Consider the following 16,501-nt stretch of genomic DNA (forward strand, 5'->3'; position numbering starts at 1 on the left):
TTGGTCAGGAATATTGGCCCTGAGCTAACATCTGTTGCCAATCTTCCTCTTTTTGCTTGAGGAAGACTGTTGCTGGGCTAACATCCGTGCCAGTCTTCCTCTATTTTTTGTATGTGGGACACCGACACAGCATGGCTTGAGTGGTGTATAGGTCCGTGCCCAGGATCCAAATCCCCCGAACCCTGGGCCACCAAAGCAGAGTGCACAAACTTAACCACTACGCCACCAGGCCAGCTCCTAGATCATAATGCCAGAGAGGACGTTGGTTGTGATCCTGTGGGCAGTGAAAGTTACTGTAGGCTTGGGCACTTGTCCTATGCTGACATTACTTGGCAAGGTCACGCCTGGTTTTTGGGTCTGTGCATTCTGAGGAAGGGAGGCCAGGGGCCTAACAGTCCGTCTTCCTCCACTAGATTGTAAGCTCCAAGAGGACAAGGGTTTCTGTCCATTGAATTATCTCTGGCACTTAGAATCATAGCTAGCACATAGAAAGCAAAGATAAATATTTGTTTTGGAGCATGATATGAATTCTAGGGCAGCCACCCAAGATCCAGGCCTAACTCATCTTACATGGCTGTCAGAGCCCCTAGGTTTGACCACTAGGGTCAGCCTAAGAGTGTGGTTTCACCAAGGAGCAGAGGACAAGGTGCCCTATGGCAGGGAGGGGTAGTGGTAACTCTGTGTCTGGCTGGTTCCCACTTCTGAGCCACAGTGTCTTCTTCTTTGGGAATCCTAGAACTGCCTGATAAAGAGGGATGAGAATGGTTACTCTGCAGTGGTGGCTGACTTTGGCCTGGCTGAGAAGATCCCTGATGTCAGGTGGGTAGCCCTAATGGGTGCTGGGATCACAGAAGGGACTGAGGCAAAGGGAAAACTTCAGCTTCCTCCCCAGAGGCCAAGACTTGGTCACAGCTCAATTTTAGCTCCCTAAATTTGGTCAGTCCTAGTCTGTGCTCATTCTTGGGGAAGAGGAATTCCTAATGGTCAGATGTCCCATTGCACCAGCCAGTGGCAAGCTCATTTCCCATATAATCTCACCCACAGCAAGGGGAGTGAGAAGCTGGCTGTGGTGGGCTCACCCTTCTGGATGGCACCTGAGGTTCTCCGAGATGAGCCCTACAATGAGAAGGTGAGTCTGGGGATCCCAAGGCTTAGTTCTCCTTAGAATCCACTCTTAGCAGAAAGTGTCAAGGATTAAGCTTTATGTTCAGGGTAAAGATCTACATCCTTCCTGCCAAGAGCAGGGCTGGTATCTGGCAGCTGTCCAGTGAACAAATTGAATGAAATATGGGCATTAGGGCCCAGACTTGGGCTGGTTGACATGAGGGGCAGAAACCCCACCTCTCACCCCACTGAGAGGGAAACTGAGGTCTCACTACCCACTAGGCGGACGTGTTCTCTTATGGTATCATCCTCTGTGAGATCATCGCCCGCATCCAGGCTGATCCGGACTATCTTCCCCGTACAGAGGTGAGCTGCAGGCCTGGGGATCAGTGCCACTGGGATGGGGCTGCTTTTGAGGCTATGGAACTGCTTTGTTCTTGGGGTGGAGTTGCTGGAACTTCATCTGTGTGGCTGCTTCTCAGGGGCAGTTCCCAGCCTCTCCTTCTGAGCAGGCCAGGATGGGTGGAGGGATTAATGACCTGTCTGCCCACGTGCCCTGTTCCCTCTCCACCATATCCATCCACAGAACTTCGGGCTGGACTATGACGCTTTCCAGCATATGGTGGGAGACTGTCCTCCCGACTTTCTGCAGCTCACCTTCAACTGCTGTAACGTGAGTGTCTTTCCCCCCTGGCTTTGGTCAGGGGCTGGCTGAACCCTTTTTACCCAGTTAGGACTGTAGGGAGAGGCTATTAGCCTCATGAGGTGCCTTATTTTCACTGATGAGTGACAGTCCCCATGTCCCCTCCTCCAAGCCTGCCAGACTCTCCAGAGCTCTGGACCAACGAAAAGAGAATTGCTTTCTATTATCCAATCCTCAGCCTGCAGGGTAGACCCACCACCCCTTGCCTTGGATGTTGATGGAGCTCTGGTCAGGTTTTAGTTGGGCTGTGGGTCCAGCTGGTCCAAAGGTTCATGGGAAAGGCTCTTGTTAGCCATTACTTTGCAAGCTCTGGGGCTGGACCTACCCATTACGACCAAGGGGTAGCTGGGCTTTGTCCAGGTAGCTCCAAGAAACATGTTAACAGCAGAACTCAAGGAAGAACAGAACAAACCAGTGTGAGCATACCCTTTTGGAGGGTTCTATGCCAAACAAGGGATAAGACACACACAGAAAGGGTGCTGAGACACGGGAGGGTATTAGACAATAGCTTATTAGACAATTCCTGACCTTAGCTCTGGGAATCACTCTCATGGTCTGGGCCTTCAGAAAAGATCTCTTAGCTGCACATCTGAATCTTAAAAGATGCCAGAAACAGACTCAAATGCCATCCTTGGGGTGGAAGATAGGAGGGCAGGGCTAATGGCTGGTGTGGATGACTACAGATGGATCCCAAACTGCGCCCATCCTTTGTGGAGATTGAGAAGACTTTGGAGGAAATTCTGAGCCGCCTACAGGAGGAAGAGGTGGAGAGGGACAGGAAGCTGCAGACCCCCCACAAGGGTAAGAGATTAAACCAGAGTATCCAACCTGACCCCAAGGGAGGAAATTAGGATGTGGGGCCTTCCCTTCTAGGGCTCTGATTGTAGGATCCCATGTCCAGAAGAAAGGGGGAGGGGCAGGGGATAATGGAAAAAGTGCTGAACTCAGAGTTGTGACTTGGCATATTGCCCCCCTTTGAGTCTCATTGGTGAAATGTGGACAACAGTACCTACTTTGCTTTCCTGAAGGAAAACACTTTGTGGTACAAAGTGTTACTTCTATTTGTATGACAAGTGAGAGTAACCCTGACTTGACTCACTCTTCTTCAGGACTCTTGGAGAAAGGGCCTGGGGTGAAGCGACTGAGTTCACTGGATGACAAGATCCCTCCTAAGTCCCCACGCCCAAGACGTAATATCTGGCTGTCTCGGAGCCAGTCAGACATCTTCTCCCGTAAGCCAGTGAATGTCTTGGACCCCTACTACCGGCCACAACAAGGTGATGCTGCCCGCACCCCCAAAATCAACCCTTTCAGTGCTCGCCAGGACCTCAAGGGTGGCAAGATCAAGTTCTTTGACCTTCCCAGCAAGTCTGTCATCTCCCTGGTATTTGACCTGGATGCACCAGGGCCTGGAACTATGCCTGTGGCTGACTGGCAGGAGCCCCTGGCCCCACCTGCTCGCCGGTGGCGTTCTTTGCCTGGTTCACCAGAATTCTTGCATCAAGAAGCCTGTCCATTTGTGGGCCGAGAAGAATCACTATCTGATGGGCCCCCACCACGCCTCAGTAGTCTCAAGTACAGAGTAAGAGAGATCCCGCCATTCCGAGCATCTGCCCTACCAGCTGCTCCAGCCCATGAGGCCATGGACTGCTCCAGTCTCCAGGAAGAAAATGGTTTTGGGCCCAGGCCCCAGGGGGCCAGTCCATGCCTCGCAGGTACCTCTGAGGAAATGGAGGTAGAAGAAGAAAGACCAAGAAGCTTGGCTCCAGTTCCCTTCTCTGTCTCAGGCATAGGCCTGAAAACCCAGGGAGAGCAGGATGGGTGAGGGGGGTTAACTCCTGCCTCACCTTTGGGATGGACCTTCAGCTGAAGCCATAGGGCCCCCTTGGTGCACAGCCTTGACTCTTCCCAGAGCAGGCAGGTTAGGCCAAGCCAGGCTCAACTTTGGGGCTCCCAGTGCCCAATGGCTGTGGATGAGGGGAGGCAGCAGTGACAGGCTTTCCTAGTTAGGGTCAACAGCTGATACCAAGCCTCTGAAACCCAGCAAGAAGCTCTGGCTCCCACCTGACCCCCGAGTGTACTTCCCCAGACAAGACCAGAGGACTCCTAGTTCTACTTTGAGTGGGCAGGCAGCTGTTACCCCAGGTTCTTCTCTCACCCCCGGTCTGTCCCTTGCCCTTTCCCTGGGGCACATAAGCTACTGGATGGAACCTGGAGCTGGCCAGGAAGCCATTGGGCATGGCTATTTCTCAGACCTGAAGACTGGGGTGCTTCTTGCCAGTATGTCTAAGACACTTGAATAATTGCTGTTTGCACTTACTCCACGGTCAGACCACGTCACTACATTTCTATGCAAGGGGAGGGCAAGGCAGCATGGTGGTCATGGCTCTTAGCTAACCTATTCAAAGATCTTTTCCAGTTGATTAATCTATTTTCATATTTATGAAGGAGTCTTAATGTTCTGCCCTAAAAGACTTTCAACCTTCTGGTTGGGAGTGGGGCTGGTTTTGTAGGCCTAGGGCCTGCTCTCTGTATTTGTCAACATGTGATACACCCAGTTGGTTAAATGGTTTGTACATGGACTGATTTTCTTCCCTTCCTGCTGGAGCTATGGGAACAGTCTGTCCTTACAGAGCCGCAATAAGAAATAACCAAAGATGAAGCTAGTCAAATATTTTCATAACTTGTTTCTGTTGACTTTTTTTGTAAAACTTTCCCAAGACACTTTCAGATTTAAAAAATAAAGTTGGTGTTACAGGTGCTGGTCTGCCTTCTTACTTGTACCTTGTTCCTTCGCCCCTGGGGTAAAGGAGAAGGTCCAGGAGTGATGCAGCAGTATCTATCTCTGCCAGGACCACCCCCAACTCTGGGTAGGACCTTCAGAGGCTAGAGGGACCCCCGACTCCCCTGTCCCACCCTCAGCTTCTCTTTCTGGGCCCTGAGTGCTAGGTAGAAGTTGGGTCAGCTGCTGCCCCAAGCCAGTTTCATCTTCTGGTTGTGGGCTTTGGAGGAACGGGAGAACTGGCTCTTGGCCACAGTGAGGGGTACAGCTTTGCCACTCAGGTATACCTTGTTGTGGCATTCAGGTAGCCAGGATCCAGAACTACAGGGCTGGGGTCCTTGGCTCACTCCCACATAGGCCATCACATAACCTGTCATAAAGGCATCGAAACCAGCCCGATGCAGTCCATCCCCAGGCACTGGGTTAGGACTGACTTGACTCCCTGGCGCTTCTAAAGTAGCCATGTCAGCTGTTTCAGGCCTTGTTTTAAGCCCCACCTCTAAGTCATTTTTGTGACTTTGCTCAGAGCCAGGCTGGTTCCTAGTCTCATCCTCAGTCATCTCCTGCTCAATTTCCTCAGCCTTGAGGCCATCTTCACAGACCTGCTTCATGGGAGGACCATCCTCAGCTTCCCCAGAGATTTGTTTCCTAGGCAGGCCCAACAAAGTCCTCCGTCGTTTTTCCCTACGTCGTCGCCGTCGCCGCTTGTCTTCCACCACAGCCTCATCAGTGTCAATGATAAGGTCAATATCATGGGACCGAGGACACTGTGATCCCAGAGGGCACCAGCCATAGGCCTAGAGATAGGAAAGAGGCTTAGAGGAGTTCCAGGTATCAGAACTCCCCTCCCCCAGGTGGGTGTTCTCACCGCGAAGCTGTCACAGACGCTGGTGGAATGAGGGCGGTGGGTTGCAGGGGGCATGCAGCAGCGGTAGTCAATATGGGCCCTCATGCTAGAAGGATAGCTGCAGAACTCCAGGGTAAGATGTGGACTACCAGCTGCCCGCCGCTTCCCATTTTCCCGCTCACTGCAAAGGCACAAGAGGGTATTGGTCCACTAGCATATAAGCTCCATGAGAGCAGGGTTTTTTGTCTGTTTTGTTCACTGCTGAATCCTCAGCACCATGTGCCCAGCACATGGTAGGCACTCAATAAATAATCTTAAGTGAATGAAATAGTCAGGCTTATACCACGCCCCACCCCTTTCCCTCAACTAGTCCCTCACCATTTCCGGAAGACATATTCTAGGTAGGAGGCCACGAAGCGGACATGAAATTCAGCAGCATATTTGGTGTCATAAATGCCGGCTGGGAACATTTCACATAGGTCAGCAGTGAAGGTTCCCAAGCTCTCGGGCAGGTGTGCATAGAAGTTCTGGTATAGGAACACCAAGTCTATAAGACCATTGTGTAGTACCAGGGGCCGGCGGGCCCGGATTAGCTCCAGGAACAGTGTCCTCACTGACTGGCTCTGGCTCTCATCACCCTGGGTAGAAAGAAAGGGGTCATCGGGAAGGACAGAGTCCCCTAGGGAGCCTCTTTTACAGGACACTTATCTCAGGCTCCCCTACCTGGAAAGCTCCCCCTCCCTGCCTAACCAAATGCTATTCACCCATGTATCAGTCTTGTTTTCCCAGCCCTGTCACTATGGCTTCCCCATATTCCCTAAGAAGCAGATCCTCCCCGTGCACCCAGCCTAGGGTAGGAACAAATGAAGTCCCAGAAGGGGCAGTGTCAAGGCTGGAGGCCCACCTTGTCGTTGCCCTTGTGGTAGGGGATACCCTGGGCGTACTGCCGGTTGAAGTTGAAGCCATGCTGCACCAGGAACTGCACAGATTTTGGTTCTATGACGTACTCCTCCATGCACAACAGGGTCAGATTGAACACCTGGGCCAGGTAGGAGTGTCCACTCTGGGGGAGAACACATCAAGACTTGGAAGGAGAAAACCTCACACCTGATGTTCCCCAGGATCTCAACCCTCCTCTCCCCAGCCACAGACCTGGGATGGGGGTGAGATCAGCTCATACCTTGTCTGGCTGCTGCTTAAAGCAGGCGAGGCCCAGGGAGAGGATAGAACGGGTCCTGGCAGCATGACACACGGCCTTGTAACGTTCCTCGATGCACCTTGGGGTTGGGTTTGGGGGTGGCTGTGGCTGGGAGTTAGCCTCAGGAAGCACCCAAACCACCCAGGCCTGTGACCTCCACTCCAGGGTTGAGGTCTGCCCCTCCTGCCAAGGCCAAGGCTGGGACTAAAGAGATCAGGGCTTATACTTACTGATTCAGTAAACTCTTCCTGTCCCCAAGCCCACTCAGTTCCTATGGGTGGATAAAGGGAGAGTTGTATGAGGTCCCCAACACCAGCCTTTTCACAATCGCCTACCCTCCCCGTTGCCCAATCCTCACCGTGTCCACAGCCACGAAGCTAGCTGTTTTTATGGCCAGCAGAAGGGATGGCCACATCTCCTTGAAGTTGTCACTTTGCACATCCACGACAGGAACCTGGACTACTAGCTCCTCCCCAGATTTTGTGCTTTTGCTGACACCACCTGGGGGTAAGGAGGGTGATGGATGTTAATGCTCAGGCAAGGGGCAAGGGGAAGAGATACCAAGCTAGGCCATGGCTGGGGCAGGGTGGGGGGGGTCAGTGTCCATTAAGGCAAGAAATGGCTGCTTTCCCCTCAGGCCTTTGTATGACACATGCTCTACACACAGGTCTTGGAACAGTGCCCTGAATTTGGGGACAGGAAGCCTGGGTCTTCCAATGGCTCATGTGAGACTTTGGGAAAGTTACTTCCCCCTCAGCATCACAATCCGTAGAAGAGAAAGGTTGGACTAGATGACCTGTGAGGTTCCTCTTTCCTACATCCTGTAGGAAATATTTTGCAGGGCTAGAGGAGTTCAGCTTGTTTAATATCCCACAACTCCATACTACTGTTCCCATGGTGCCGCAGCAGCCACAAGCGGCAGTAGCCAGTATGGCCTGGAGCCTGATAAATAATGCCCTACACCAGAGCTCCCAATGCTTCTCACTTCCTTTGAACTACAACTCCCAACCTGCCCAACTTAACAAAGCCATGAGCTTCAGACTACATCTCCCGATGTGCCCTGACAATGCTCCCAACACTCCAGGCTTTTGCAGCCCGGGCCGCGGTGCACACAGGGACTTGTAGTCTCCTCATGGCTGGTTCAAAAGGAAGGAGCTAGTCCTCTGCAACTTGAGGTCGGTTTCTAGAAGTATGAGCCCGAGGCCTTCTCCTCCTCCGAAGCGCACAGGCTTTTAAGGCGGCCCCTGGGAAGCCACTCACTGTCAGAGACCGCTGGAGCTGAAGCTGCGCCATCGTCACTGTCGGCGGCCATGATACCGCGCGTCCCTCGCCTGAGTAGCCTGTGGGTACGCGGGACTTCCGCTTCGTCTGCTGGCGCGACTCCCGCAGTCGGGGATGGGGGCGGGCCGTCGCCCTCGGAGTCGCCGACGGGTCGGACTTCCGTTCAGACCTCCCGGGTCTGGCGCGGAGGAGTCGGTTCGGCGCGCGCTGGAAGCCTATTGGCTGGCGCGGTTCGGATCACCGCCTGGATTGGCCGGAGCCACGCCCCCTGGAGTGCGTCCGGGAGCTGGGTGCGGGAGACCGCGCGGGAGGTAACGTCTTCGCGTGCGTGCTGGCGGGTACCCGGGTCCGTGCTTTACGCCGTCTCCATCTGCACAGCCCTGGCGTAGGGTAGGGGTGCTCAGAGCGGGTGGCGCTGCCTGAGCTAAGCTTAAAGTACGCAGAGGAGTTAAGCAAAGACGGGGCAGTGTGGGGGAAAGAAGGATATGCTGAGATTGGGCAAGTTCCCCGGGGGAATGGAGAGCGAAAGAGGCGGGGGAAAGGGACGCGAGACGAGGCTGCAAAGGGGTTAGAGCTACCGACTGGCAGGGAAGCTTTTGAAATAATCCAGGCAAGTGATATAAGGACTTGAATTAAGGCTCGGCAGTAGGAACGGCGAGGAAAGGACAAACTGGAAGCAATCAGGGGGTATAGTTGACCTAGAGGGTGATTCAGAGAGGTGTCCCTACCAGAAAGCGTTGCTTTTCCAAGTGCTCCGGTTCCTATCCTCTCGGCTCACCAAGGGCTCTCAACCCTTTCTTGTCTATTCACTGCTTCTAGTTCATCTTCAACCTTTCTCTGTCTACTGAGTCTTTTTCATCATTATTCAGAATTGTTTGGATTTCTCCCATTCTAAAAAAGGGAAAACTTCCTTTTACTATCCCTCAATCCATTAATTAATTTAACAAGTATTTATTGTATATAATTTACCTGGCACTGTGCTCAGCTCTGGGGACACAACAGTCAGCAAAAGAGACCCAGCCCTTGCCCTTGTGGAGTTTTGTGGTCAAGTGAGGGAGGCTGACAGTGATCAAAGAATCACAAATAAACGTGAAATTACTATTGGTATAAGAGCAACAATGGAGAAGTACACAAGAGGGTAAGACTAGGGGGACCTGATCTGGACATTTAAGTCAAGACCTGAAGAATGAGTAGATGTTAGGTAAGGCATAGGAGAAGAGCTGTCCAAGCAGAGGAGATGGATTAGGTGAGGCCTCAAGGTGGACAGACACTTGGGGATTGAAGCAGCTATTTCAGGCAAACTTGTAGGGGAGGAAGACAAATCCTCCACCCACTCTAGGTCCTTCTGGCTGGGCTATGAATTAAATTGACATGAGACAGAATAACAGCGGAAAATCAAACAAAGCTTTATAACATGTATATGTAGGAGAGACCCAGGAAAGCTGAGTAACTCAACAAAATGGCCTAGCTGCCAGCTTAAATATTATCTTCAGCTAAAGGCAAAGGAGGATGTTGGGGGTAGTGGCTTGGGTTTTCAGAGGGGAGGAAGACAATTTACATGGAGATGGAAATGCAAATGTTTGTTAAACAAGTTTTGCTGGGCCAAAAATGGGCTTGTTTGTGCCTTTCTGTCACACTTATTTTACATTGTACTATAACTATCTCATGGTATTGGCTCCTTCCTGGAACAGGCCTTCTATGTTAAATTCTTTTGGGCAGTTTAGGGGAGGGTCAAATGTTCTTCCTGAGTCTTCTGAGCCTGTATTGTCTTCAGCTCAAAATAATCCACATGCCAGAGTGGTGCATCTTAGGATGGCCTGCCCTGAACCCCATCAGTTCTCTCCTCTGAAACTTCCCCGGAAGTTTCACATTTTAAAAGCTGAGCTGGTAGATTGTTCCATCTCAGTGAACACATTTCTCAGTCCTGATAATAGATCACTTCAGTTAAATTCATTTCAGAAGGCAGTGATGCAGGTGGGCACTCAAAGTTAGGCCTGTATTGTGGAAGCAAGCAATCAGGCATTTAATATAGAAGCATTTCTATGGAAACAAAAAGAAAAACAAAGTTAATGGTTAAAGCAAATTATAAACCAGTTTCTGAGCCCAAGGGACAGCCAGTCAAGAAGACTTTTAGATGTCAGGGTTGAAGCATCTTTTGCAGCTTGAAATGTTTCTGATGATGTCGTTGAGTGTTCAGGTATCCTTTTGAGTGGCTTATTTAGCAACACACCTGCTATCATGGTGATCTTTACCAAGTTTATATCAAGTTATCCAGCTTCAGTTTGCATGGCTTCAGGCCCAAGGGTGGTTTCAGTTCTCAATGATTTCAAATAAAGGTGATGAAAAAATTGAAAATGCTAGTTTGGAGATTTGTGGCCAGATATTTCAGAAGACTAGAAGAATTCAGGATCCAGTCCAGTTTACAGGTAGAAAACAAAAGCCTCAAAGACAATTAACAGAACTAGATCTAATATCCACAAATGTGTACTATAGTTTTTACTGAAATATAATTTTCTAAAATTACCCTCATTTTTACCAAAGGTAGCCAAATTAAGACTAATTAGTTTGTAAAATAAGTCTAGTTTCCATAAATTTGGCCCAATTATTTACATAAATACAGCAAGAATAGCAATTGATCATGTAGGCTCTTTTAAAACTGCTTTACTGGAACTTTCTATAAAGAATCTCAGATTGAACTTTAAATTCCTCTCAAGGCCAGGAAAGTCAAGCCAAGGACCTTGTCATCAGACCTTGCCTGCAATACCTATAGATTTGGGTGAATTCCTCTCTTCTTTTGAGGTTCCCCAAAATATTGAGGTTCCTTGCACCTGCCAGATAAGTTGACATTCTTTACTTACCCAGTAAGGTTGCTGGGAACCTTGGTAAAAAAGGTACCAGGCCAATATTTCCAAGTGGCTTTATTTCATAAAGTCCAGTCTTTGTTTCTCATAAGCTGTCTCGTCATAGCTGAGTCTATGCATGTTTCTCTCAAATGTGACATTCCAGTCAAAGCTTTGGAAATGTAACAAATGTTTCCAATTGTGCCCCGTTATAAAGAGAACAGATTCTTATTGAACTTATGCAAATAACTATATTGCCATGAAAATAACAATACTCACTCACTAAGATTTTCCAAATTCTGGAGAGGTCAGGTAGGGAGAAAAAGATAAATGTTCAATTTTGCTTACAAAAGTATAATTTACCAAATTGCTATAAGTCATAGTTAGCTTAAGAGAAAAGAGAAAAAGATTTTCTTAAATCTGAAAAAACATTTTTAAAAATCAGCAATATTTTAAATGAGAAGTCATAAAAATTAAAATCATCCTCATCAGTTCATTCAGTCCCATATAATCAACCCTTGATCTTGATCTTTGTTAGCAGTTTCATGAAGTCATCAGTTCTGTAACTTCTTACCCAGTTCAATTTTATGATTTGAAAGTTTATCAGAAACCTGCATTCCAAAGCAAATGTCAGAGTTCTGTCCATGAATCTTTGTGAAGATGAAAACATTTGTAAAAGCATCAGAGTAAAACAATAACTGGTTGTAAATGGCAAAAGACTTCAAAATGGCAATTGACAAAGAAACTTGGCTATTTCTGTGACATACTCTTCAAGATAATAGCTAGAATTATGGCCGATAACCAGGACAGATCAGAATTTTAGGAATGTTATATAATTTTTAAAACATATCAGTTTTACCCACATTTACCCACACAATTATCATAGGTCCCTATGAAACAATGCTTAGTTATCCACTTAACCATAGTGACAATTAAAGATTTTCAGGCAAATGCAGAAAATTAAATAGCTGTAAGAAAAACCTTAGCACCTGTGATTAAAGACTTGATAAAAACAATACAGGAAATTTATTTTGATAAAACGTAAAATTCCTACTCTTCTGGTAGACTACTCAAAGAAAAAACTTTTTTATAATGTCTTTATCAAGAGTAGACTAAAGTTTAAGAAAATTATCCTTTTAAGAGAAGGAAAAAAGCAAATTTTAATTTTGCACTAGCTTACTTTTGATATTAAAACTCATTTACTTAAAAAAATTTCATTTTAATTTTGGCAAACTTGACCATGCACAACTCTTTTCTCAGGGTTCCTCCTCCACAATCTTTCTATAACTTTCTTTTTACATTTAAAATTTGTCCTAATCCTTCTTTTTTTTTCCTTCTAGTACTTTAGGACAAATTTATCTTTCTTAACCAAACAAAAATGTTTCCATTCTTTATGCTTTCTTTACTGAAAACATACATTTTACATCTTACTTTCCTTGACTACAAATATATATATTTTTTAATTTTTAGTAGCTTTAATCATATATTAGAATTTTTAACTCTTAGCAACCTTAATTTCTAAGAAAAAACTAAGCAAGCAATTGTAAACTTTCTTTTGCGTTAGCTTTCTGAGGCTTGACAAATTTATAAACACTTCATAATTTTTAGAAACACATTACTTTACAATACAATCTTTTTTTAAAATTAAGTTCATAATTGTTTACATCAATATGAAATTTCAGTTGTACATTATTTCTTGTCTGTCACCACAAGTGCTCCCCTTCACTCCCTGTGCCCACTCCCCACCCTGCTTCCCCTGGTAACCACTGAACTGTTTTCTTTGTCCATGTGTTTGTTCATATTCCACATATGAGTAAAATCATCACTCATCATCATCACTCGTGTTTGTCTTTCTCAGTCTGGCTTGTTTTGCTTAGCATAAGTCTCTCCAGGTCCTTCCATGTTGTTGCAATGGGATGATTTTGTCATTTTTTATGGCTGAGTAGTATTCCATTGTGTGTACATACCACATCTTCTTTATCCAATTATCAGTCAATGGGCACTTGGATTGTTTCCATGTCTTAGCTATTGTGAATAGTGCTGCAATGAACACAGGAGTGCATATGTTACTTTGGATTGTTGATTTCTTTCTTTTTTTTGTTTTTTTTTGAGGAAGATTAGCCCTGAGCTAACTGCTGGCAATCCTCCTCTTTATGCTAAGGAAGACCAGCCCTGAGCTAACATTCATGCCCATCTTCCTCTACTTTATATGTGGGATGCCTATCACAGCATGGCTTGCCAAGCAGTGCCATGTCTGCACTTGGGATTTGAACTGGCAAACCCTGGGCCGCTGAAGCAGAACGTGCGCACTTAACCACTGCACCACTGGGCCGGCCCCTGGATTGTTGATTTCAAGTTGTTTAGGTACATACCCAGTAGTGGGATAGCTGGGTCGTATGGTAGTTCTATTTTTAGGTTTTTGAGGAACCTCTATACTGTTTTCCATAGTGGCTGCACCAGTTTACATTCCCACCAGCAGTATATAAGGGTTCCCTTTTCTCCACGCCCTCGCCAACATTTGTTGGGGTTTTTTTTGAAGATTTTATTTTTCCTTTTTCTTCCCAAAGCCCCCCGGTACAGAGTTATATATTTTTAGTTATGAGTCCTTCCAGCTGTGGCATGTGGGATGCCACCCCAGCATGGCCCGATGAGTGGCACCATGTCTGCACCCAGGATCCAAACCAGCAAAACCCTGGGCTGCCAAAGCAGAGTGCGCGAACCCAACCACCTGGCCACAGGGCTGGCCCCCAACATTTGTTATTTTTAGTCTTAGTGATTATAGCCATTTTAATAGTCGTAAGGTGGTATCTTAGTGTAGTTTTAATTTGCATTTCCCTGATGATTAGTGATGTTGAACATCTTTTCATATGTTTATTGGCCATCTGTATATCTTCTTTGGAAAGATGTCTGTTCATATCCTCTGCCCATTTTTTGATCAGGTTGTTTGTTTTTTTATTGTTCAGTTGTGTGAGTTCCTTATATGTTATGGAGATTAACTCCTTGTCAGATATATGATTTGCAAATATTTTCTCCCACTTGGTGCGTTGTCTCTTTGTTTTGATCCTAGTTTCTTTTGCCTCACAGAAGCTCTTTAGTCTGATGAACTCCCGCTTGTTTATTTTTTCTTTTGTTTCCCTTGTCTGAGAAGACATGGTGTTCGAAAAGATCCTTTTAAGTTCCATGTCAAAAAGTATATTACCTATATTATCTTCCAGGAGTTTTATGGTTTCAGGACTTATCTTCCAGTCTTTGATCCATTTTGAGTTTATTTTTGTGTATGACATGAGATAATGGTCTACATTCATTCTTTTGCATGTGGCTGTCCAGTTTTCCCAACACCATTTATTGAAGAGACTGTCTTTTCTCCATTGTATGTTCTTGGCTTCTTTGTTGATGATTAGCTGTCCGTAGATGTGTGGTTTTATTTCTGGGCTTTCAGTTCTGTTCCATTGATCTGTGTGCCTGTTTTCGTACCAATATAGTACACTCTTTTAATAAAACACAAGACATGTTTACCAATAGACCCAAACACCTTTTAATTTCTTTTTATAAGAATCCAAAAGTAGGTAAACCTATATTTAATAATTAGTGTCTAATATTTTATCTGATTTGGAAATGATCTAGATACTCAATGAATTTTCATCCTTTAAATTAACCTAGCAAACTTCAAAGTTTCAAGTTATCAGAGAGTTTTCCGAAGTTATCTTAAATACACGTCATAATACATAATTATTGTTAAAAAGCTCACTCAACACTCTTACCTTTTCCACATCTACTTAGTTTACCTGTTTCCAATAATTATTTAGATTGCGTATAATGACTTTGAGACATCAAACAAAATCAGCTATCATTTTAAGTTATTTTTGTTGACCAGTTTTGTAATAGAGACAACATCAGCTTATTTGACTAGCAAACCCAGGCTGCAGGTCTGCATCATACCTGATGCTGATAACTCTGAGGAACTGTTTATGTTAATCAAACCAACAAACTTAAACAAGTTTTTCATTTACCAAAGATAATTTCATATTACATTAACTTGAAAGACATTTGGGTTAGTTTCTATTATATTTAGAAATAACTCACATTAAGTGTTTACTTTAAGCCAATTAAACAGAGCTCTTAATTTTGGCCGTACCGTCTGGAAGTAAAATATCACATATATAACACACACATAGACACACATGAACACACAGGTAGACACAAAAACGTTAAATTTTTGTTATGAATCGGTGCAATACAAAACTCACTAGTTTCTAAGAAACATTTGTATTTCAAAGAATGTCTCTCAGGTTCTAGAGAAGATGGGAGCAGAAAATCTACATCATAAAGCCACAGAGAAAGCAGTCGAGTTTTCTTCAAGATGGAGTTTCCGGATATTTGCCTTATCAGTTTCTAATGTCTTTATCAGGGAAATTATTAACTTAAGAGGTGAATCAGAAGATTTTTATGTTCTAAAACTTCAGGACAATGTACCACACCTTTAAAAATCTGCAGAAAGCATTTAATAAAGGCCCTTTTTTTCTTTTTGTTTTAAATTTGGTTGTTTCTTCAATTTTTTTCTTTTTGATGAGGAAGATTCACCCTGAGCTAACATCCATTGGCAACCTTCCTCTTTTTGCATAAGGTTGTTGCTGAGCTAACATCTATGCCAATTTTCCTCTATTTTGTCTGTGGGACACTGCCACAGCATGGCTTCATAAGTGGTGTGTAGGTCCACACCTGGCATCCGAACCTGTGAACCCCAGGCTGCTGAAGCAGAGCATGTGAACTAACCACTATGCCACTGGCTGGCCCCAGGCCCTTTTTTCCCAGATATACAATTTAACCCTAGACCAATTTACCTTTGAGGGGGAGGCTTTTATTATCTTTTTTATTAGCACCTGATATTAGCCTCTAGCTTTCATCTCATACTGTGTGGGCTGGGGCAACCCTATTGACTTCCCTTTTGTAAGTTTAGTGAACAGTGTCTGGAGGGCAGATTTCTGTGCTATCTTACAGTCAGGCATGGGAAATGTTCCCTTTCCCCAGTGAGACACATGTCTATCCCCACAGTACAATCTCTAATACAGTCAGGCAGAAAGATACAATCACTTCACATAAAGCCTGTAAATATATCCATTATTCTACGAGCTTTCGTCTGAATTCCATCAACTCTTATACTTCTAATCATAGCTTTCATTTGGACTTAATCAATAGGTCTTGGTCGTATAATTTTGGATAGGGGAAGCATTCGCAGCCAGACATTTTAAAACACAGTCAGGCAAAGTTGATGTAACCTCTTTATATAAAATTAGCTCAAATTTTCCAACCTTTATAATCTTATCAGCATTTATCCTTTTCCTTTTCCTCAATTTAATTGTAACGTTAGTCAGTCTTGAGGCTAGTTAGTATTTTTTTGTATTTCCTTTTTTAATTTAGCTTTTTTTTTTTTGAGGAAGATTAGCCCAGAGCTAACATCTGCCTCCAATCCCCCTCTTTTTGCTGAGGAAGACTGGCTCTGGGCTAACATCTCTGCCCATCTTCCTCTATTTATACGTGGGACGCCTACCACAGAATGGCTTTTGCCAAGCGGTGCCATGTCTGCACCTGGGATCCAAACTGGCGAACCCCAGGCCGCTAAGTAGTGGAACATGTGCACTTAACTGCTGTGCCACTGGGCTAGCCCCTAATTTAGCTTTTTTATAGGTACCAATAAAACAATTATGATGAGAGCTCTCAAAAAAAAATTTTTTTTTTCCAATTTAAA

General features: G+C 45.5%; 2 protein-coding genes across 9 annotated transcripts in view; one reads left to right on the plus strand and one right to left on the minus strand.

The window, feature by feature from the left end:
- TESK2 (testis associated actin remodelling kinase 2) overlaps positions 1 to 16,501 on the plus strand; it is a 163,381-nt gene that overhangs the window by 138,953 nt on the left and 7,927 nt on the right. For 2 of the 7 annotated variants that reach the window (XM_008538718.2, XM_070609798.1), the window contains exon 1: positions 7,945 to 8,226. The exons of 1 other annotated variant lie outside the window; for it this stretch is intronic. In XM_008538718.2, coding sequence (XP_008536940.1) covers positions 7,945 to 8,226 — 282 coding nt within the window. Of the gene's footprint in view, positions 1 to 736; positions 820 to 1,044; positions 1,130 to 1,386; positions 1,471 to 1,690; positions 1,778 to 2,490; positions 2,609 to 2,916; positions 4,569 to 7,944; positions 8,306 to 16,501 lie in introns of those variants that run through there. 4 more of the 7 variants (XM_070609797.1, XM_070609801.1, XM_070609799.1 and 1 more) reach the window with 4 other exon arrangements.
- Positions 4,478 to 8,026, minus strand: TOE1 (target of EGR1, exonuclease). Of its 2 annotated transcripts, none has more exons than XM_008538717.2 (8): positions 7,895 to 8,026; positions 6,993 to 7,135; positions 6,865 to 6,905; positions 6,617 to 6,671; positions 6,341 to 6,499; positions 5,815 to 6,074; positions 5,458 to 5,617; positions 4,478 to 5,386 (listed from the first exon to the last, which is right to left on the minus strand). In XM_008538717.2, exons 1-8 carry the CDS (start codon positions 7,944 to 7,946, stop codon positions 4,769 to 4,771), a joined length of 1,488 nt encoding a protein of 495 aa, XP_008536939.1. In that variant the 5' UTR covers positions 7,947 to 8,026; the 3' UTR covers positions 4,478 to 4,768. The 2 variants fall into 2 exon arrangements, with proteins under 2 accessions (XP_008536939.1, XP_008536937.1); XM_008538715.2 differs by having other exon boundaries at positions 6,617 to 6,713.

Source organism: Equus przewalskii, chromosome 2, assembly GCF_037783145.1.
Source record: "Equus przewalskii isolate Varuska chromosome 2, EquPr2, whole genome shotgun sequence".
NCBI lineage: Eukaryota > Metazoa > Chordata > Mammalia > Perissodactyla > Equidae > Equus > Equus przewalskii.

Coding starts and splice junctions, on each gene's coding strand:
- TOE1 (XM_008538715.2), bottom strand. CDS start 7,946: ATGGCCGCCGACAGTGACGATGGCGCAGCTTCAGCTCCAGCGGTCTCT. Junction 6,906..6,992: donor GCTTCGTGGCTGTGGACACG/GTGAGGATTGGG, acceptor ATCCACCCATAG/GAACTGAGTGGGCTTGGGGA. Junction 5,387..5,457: donor GCGTCTGTGACAGCTTCGCG/GTGAGAACACCC, acceptor TCCTATCTCTAG/GCCTATGGCTGGTGCCCTCT.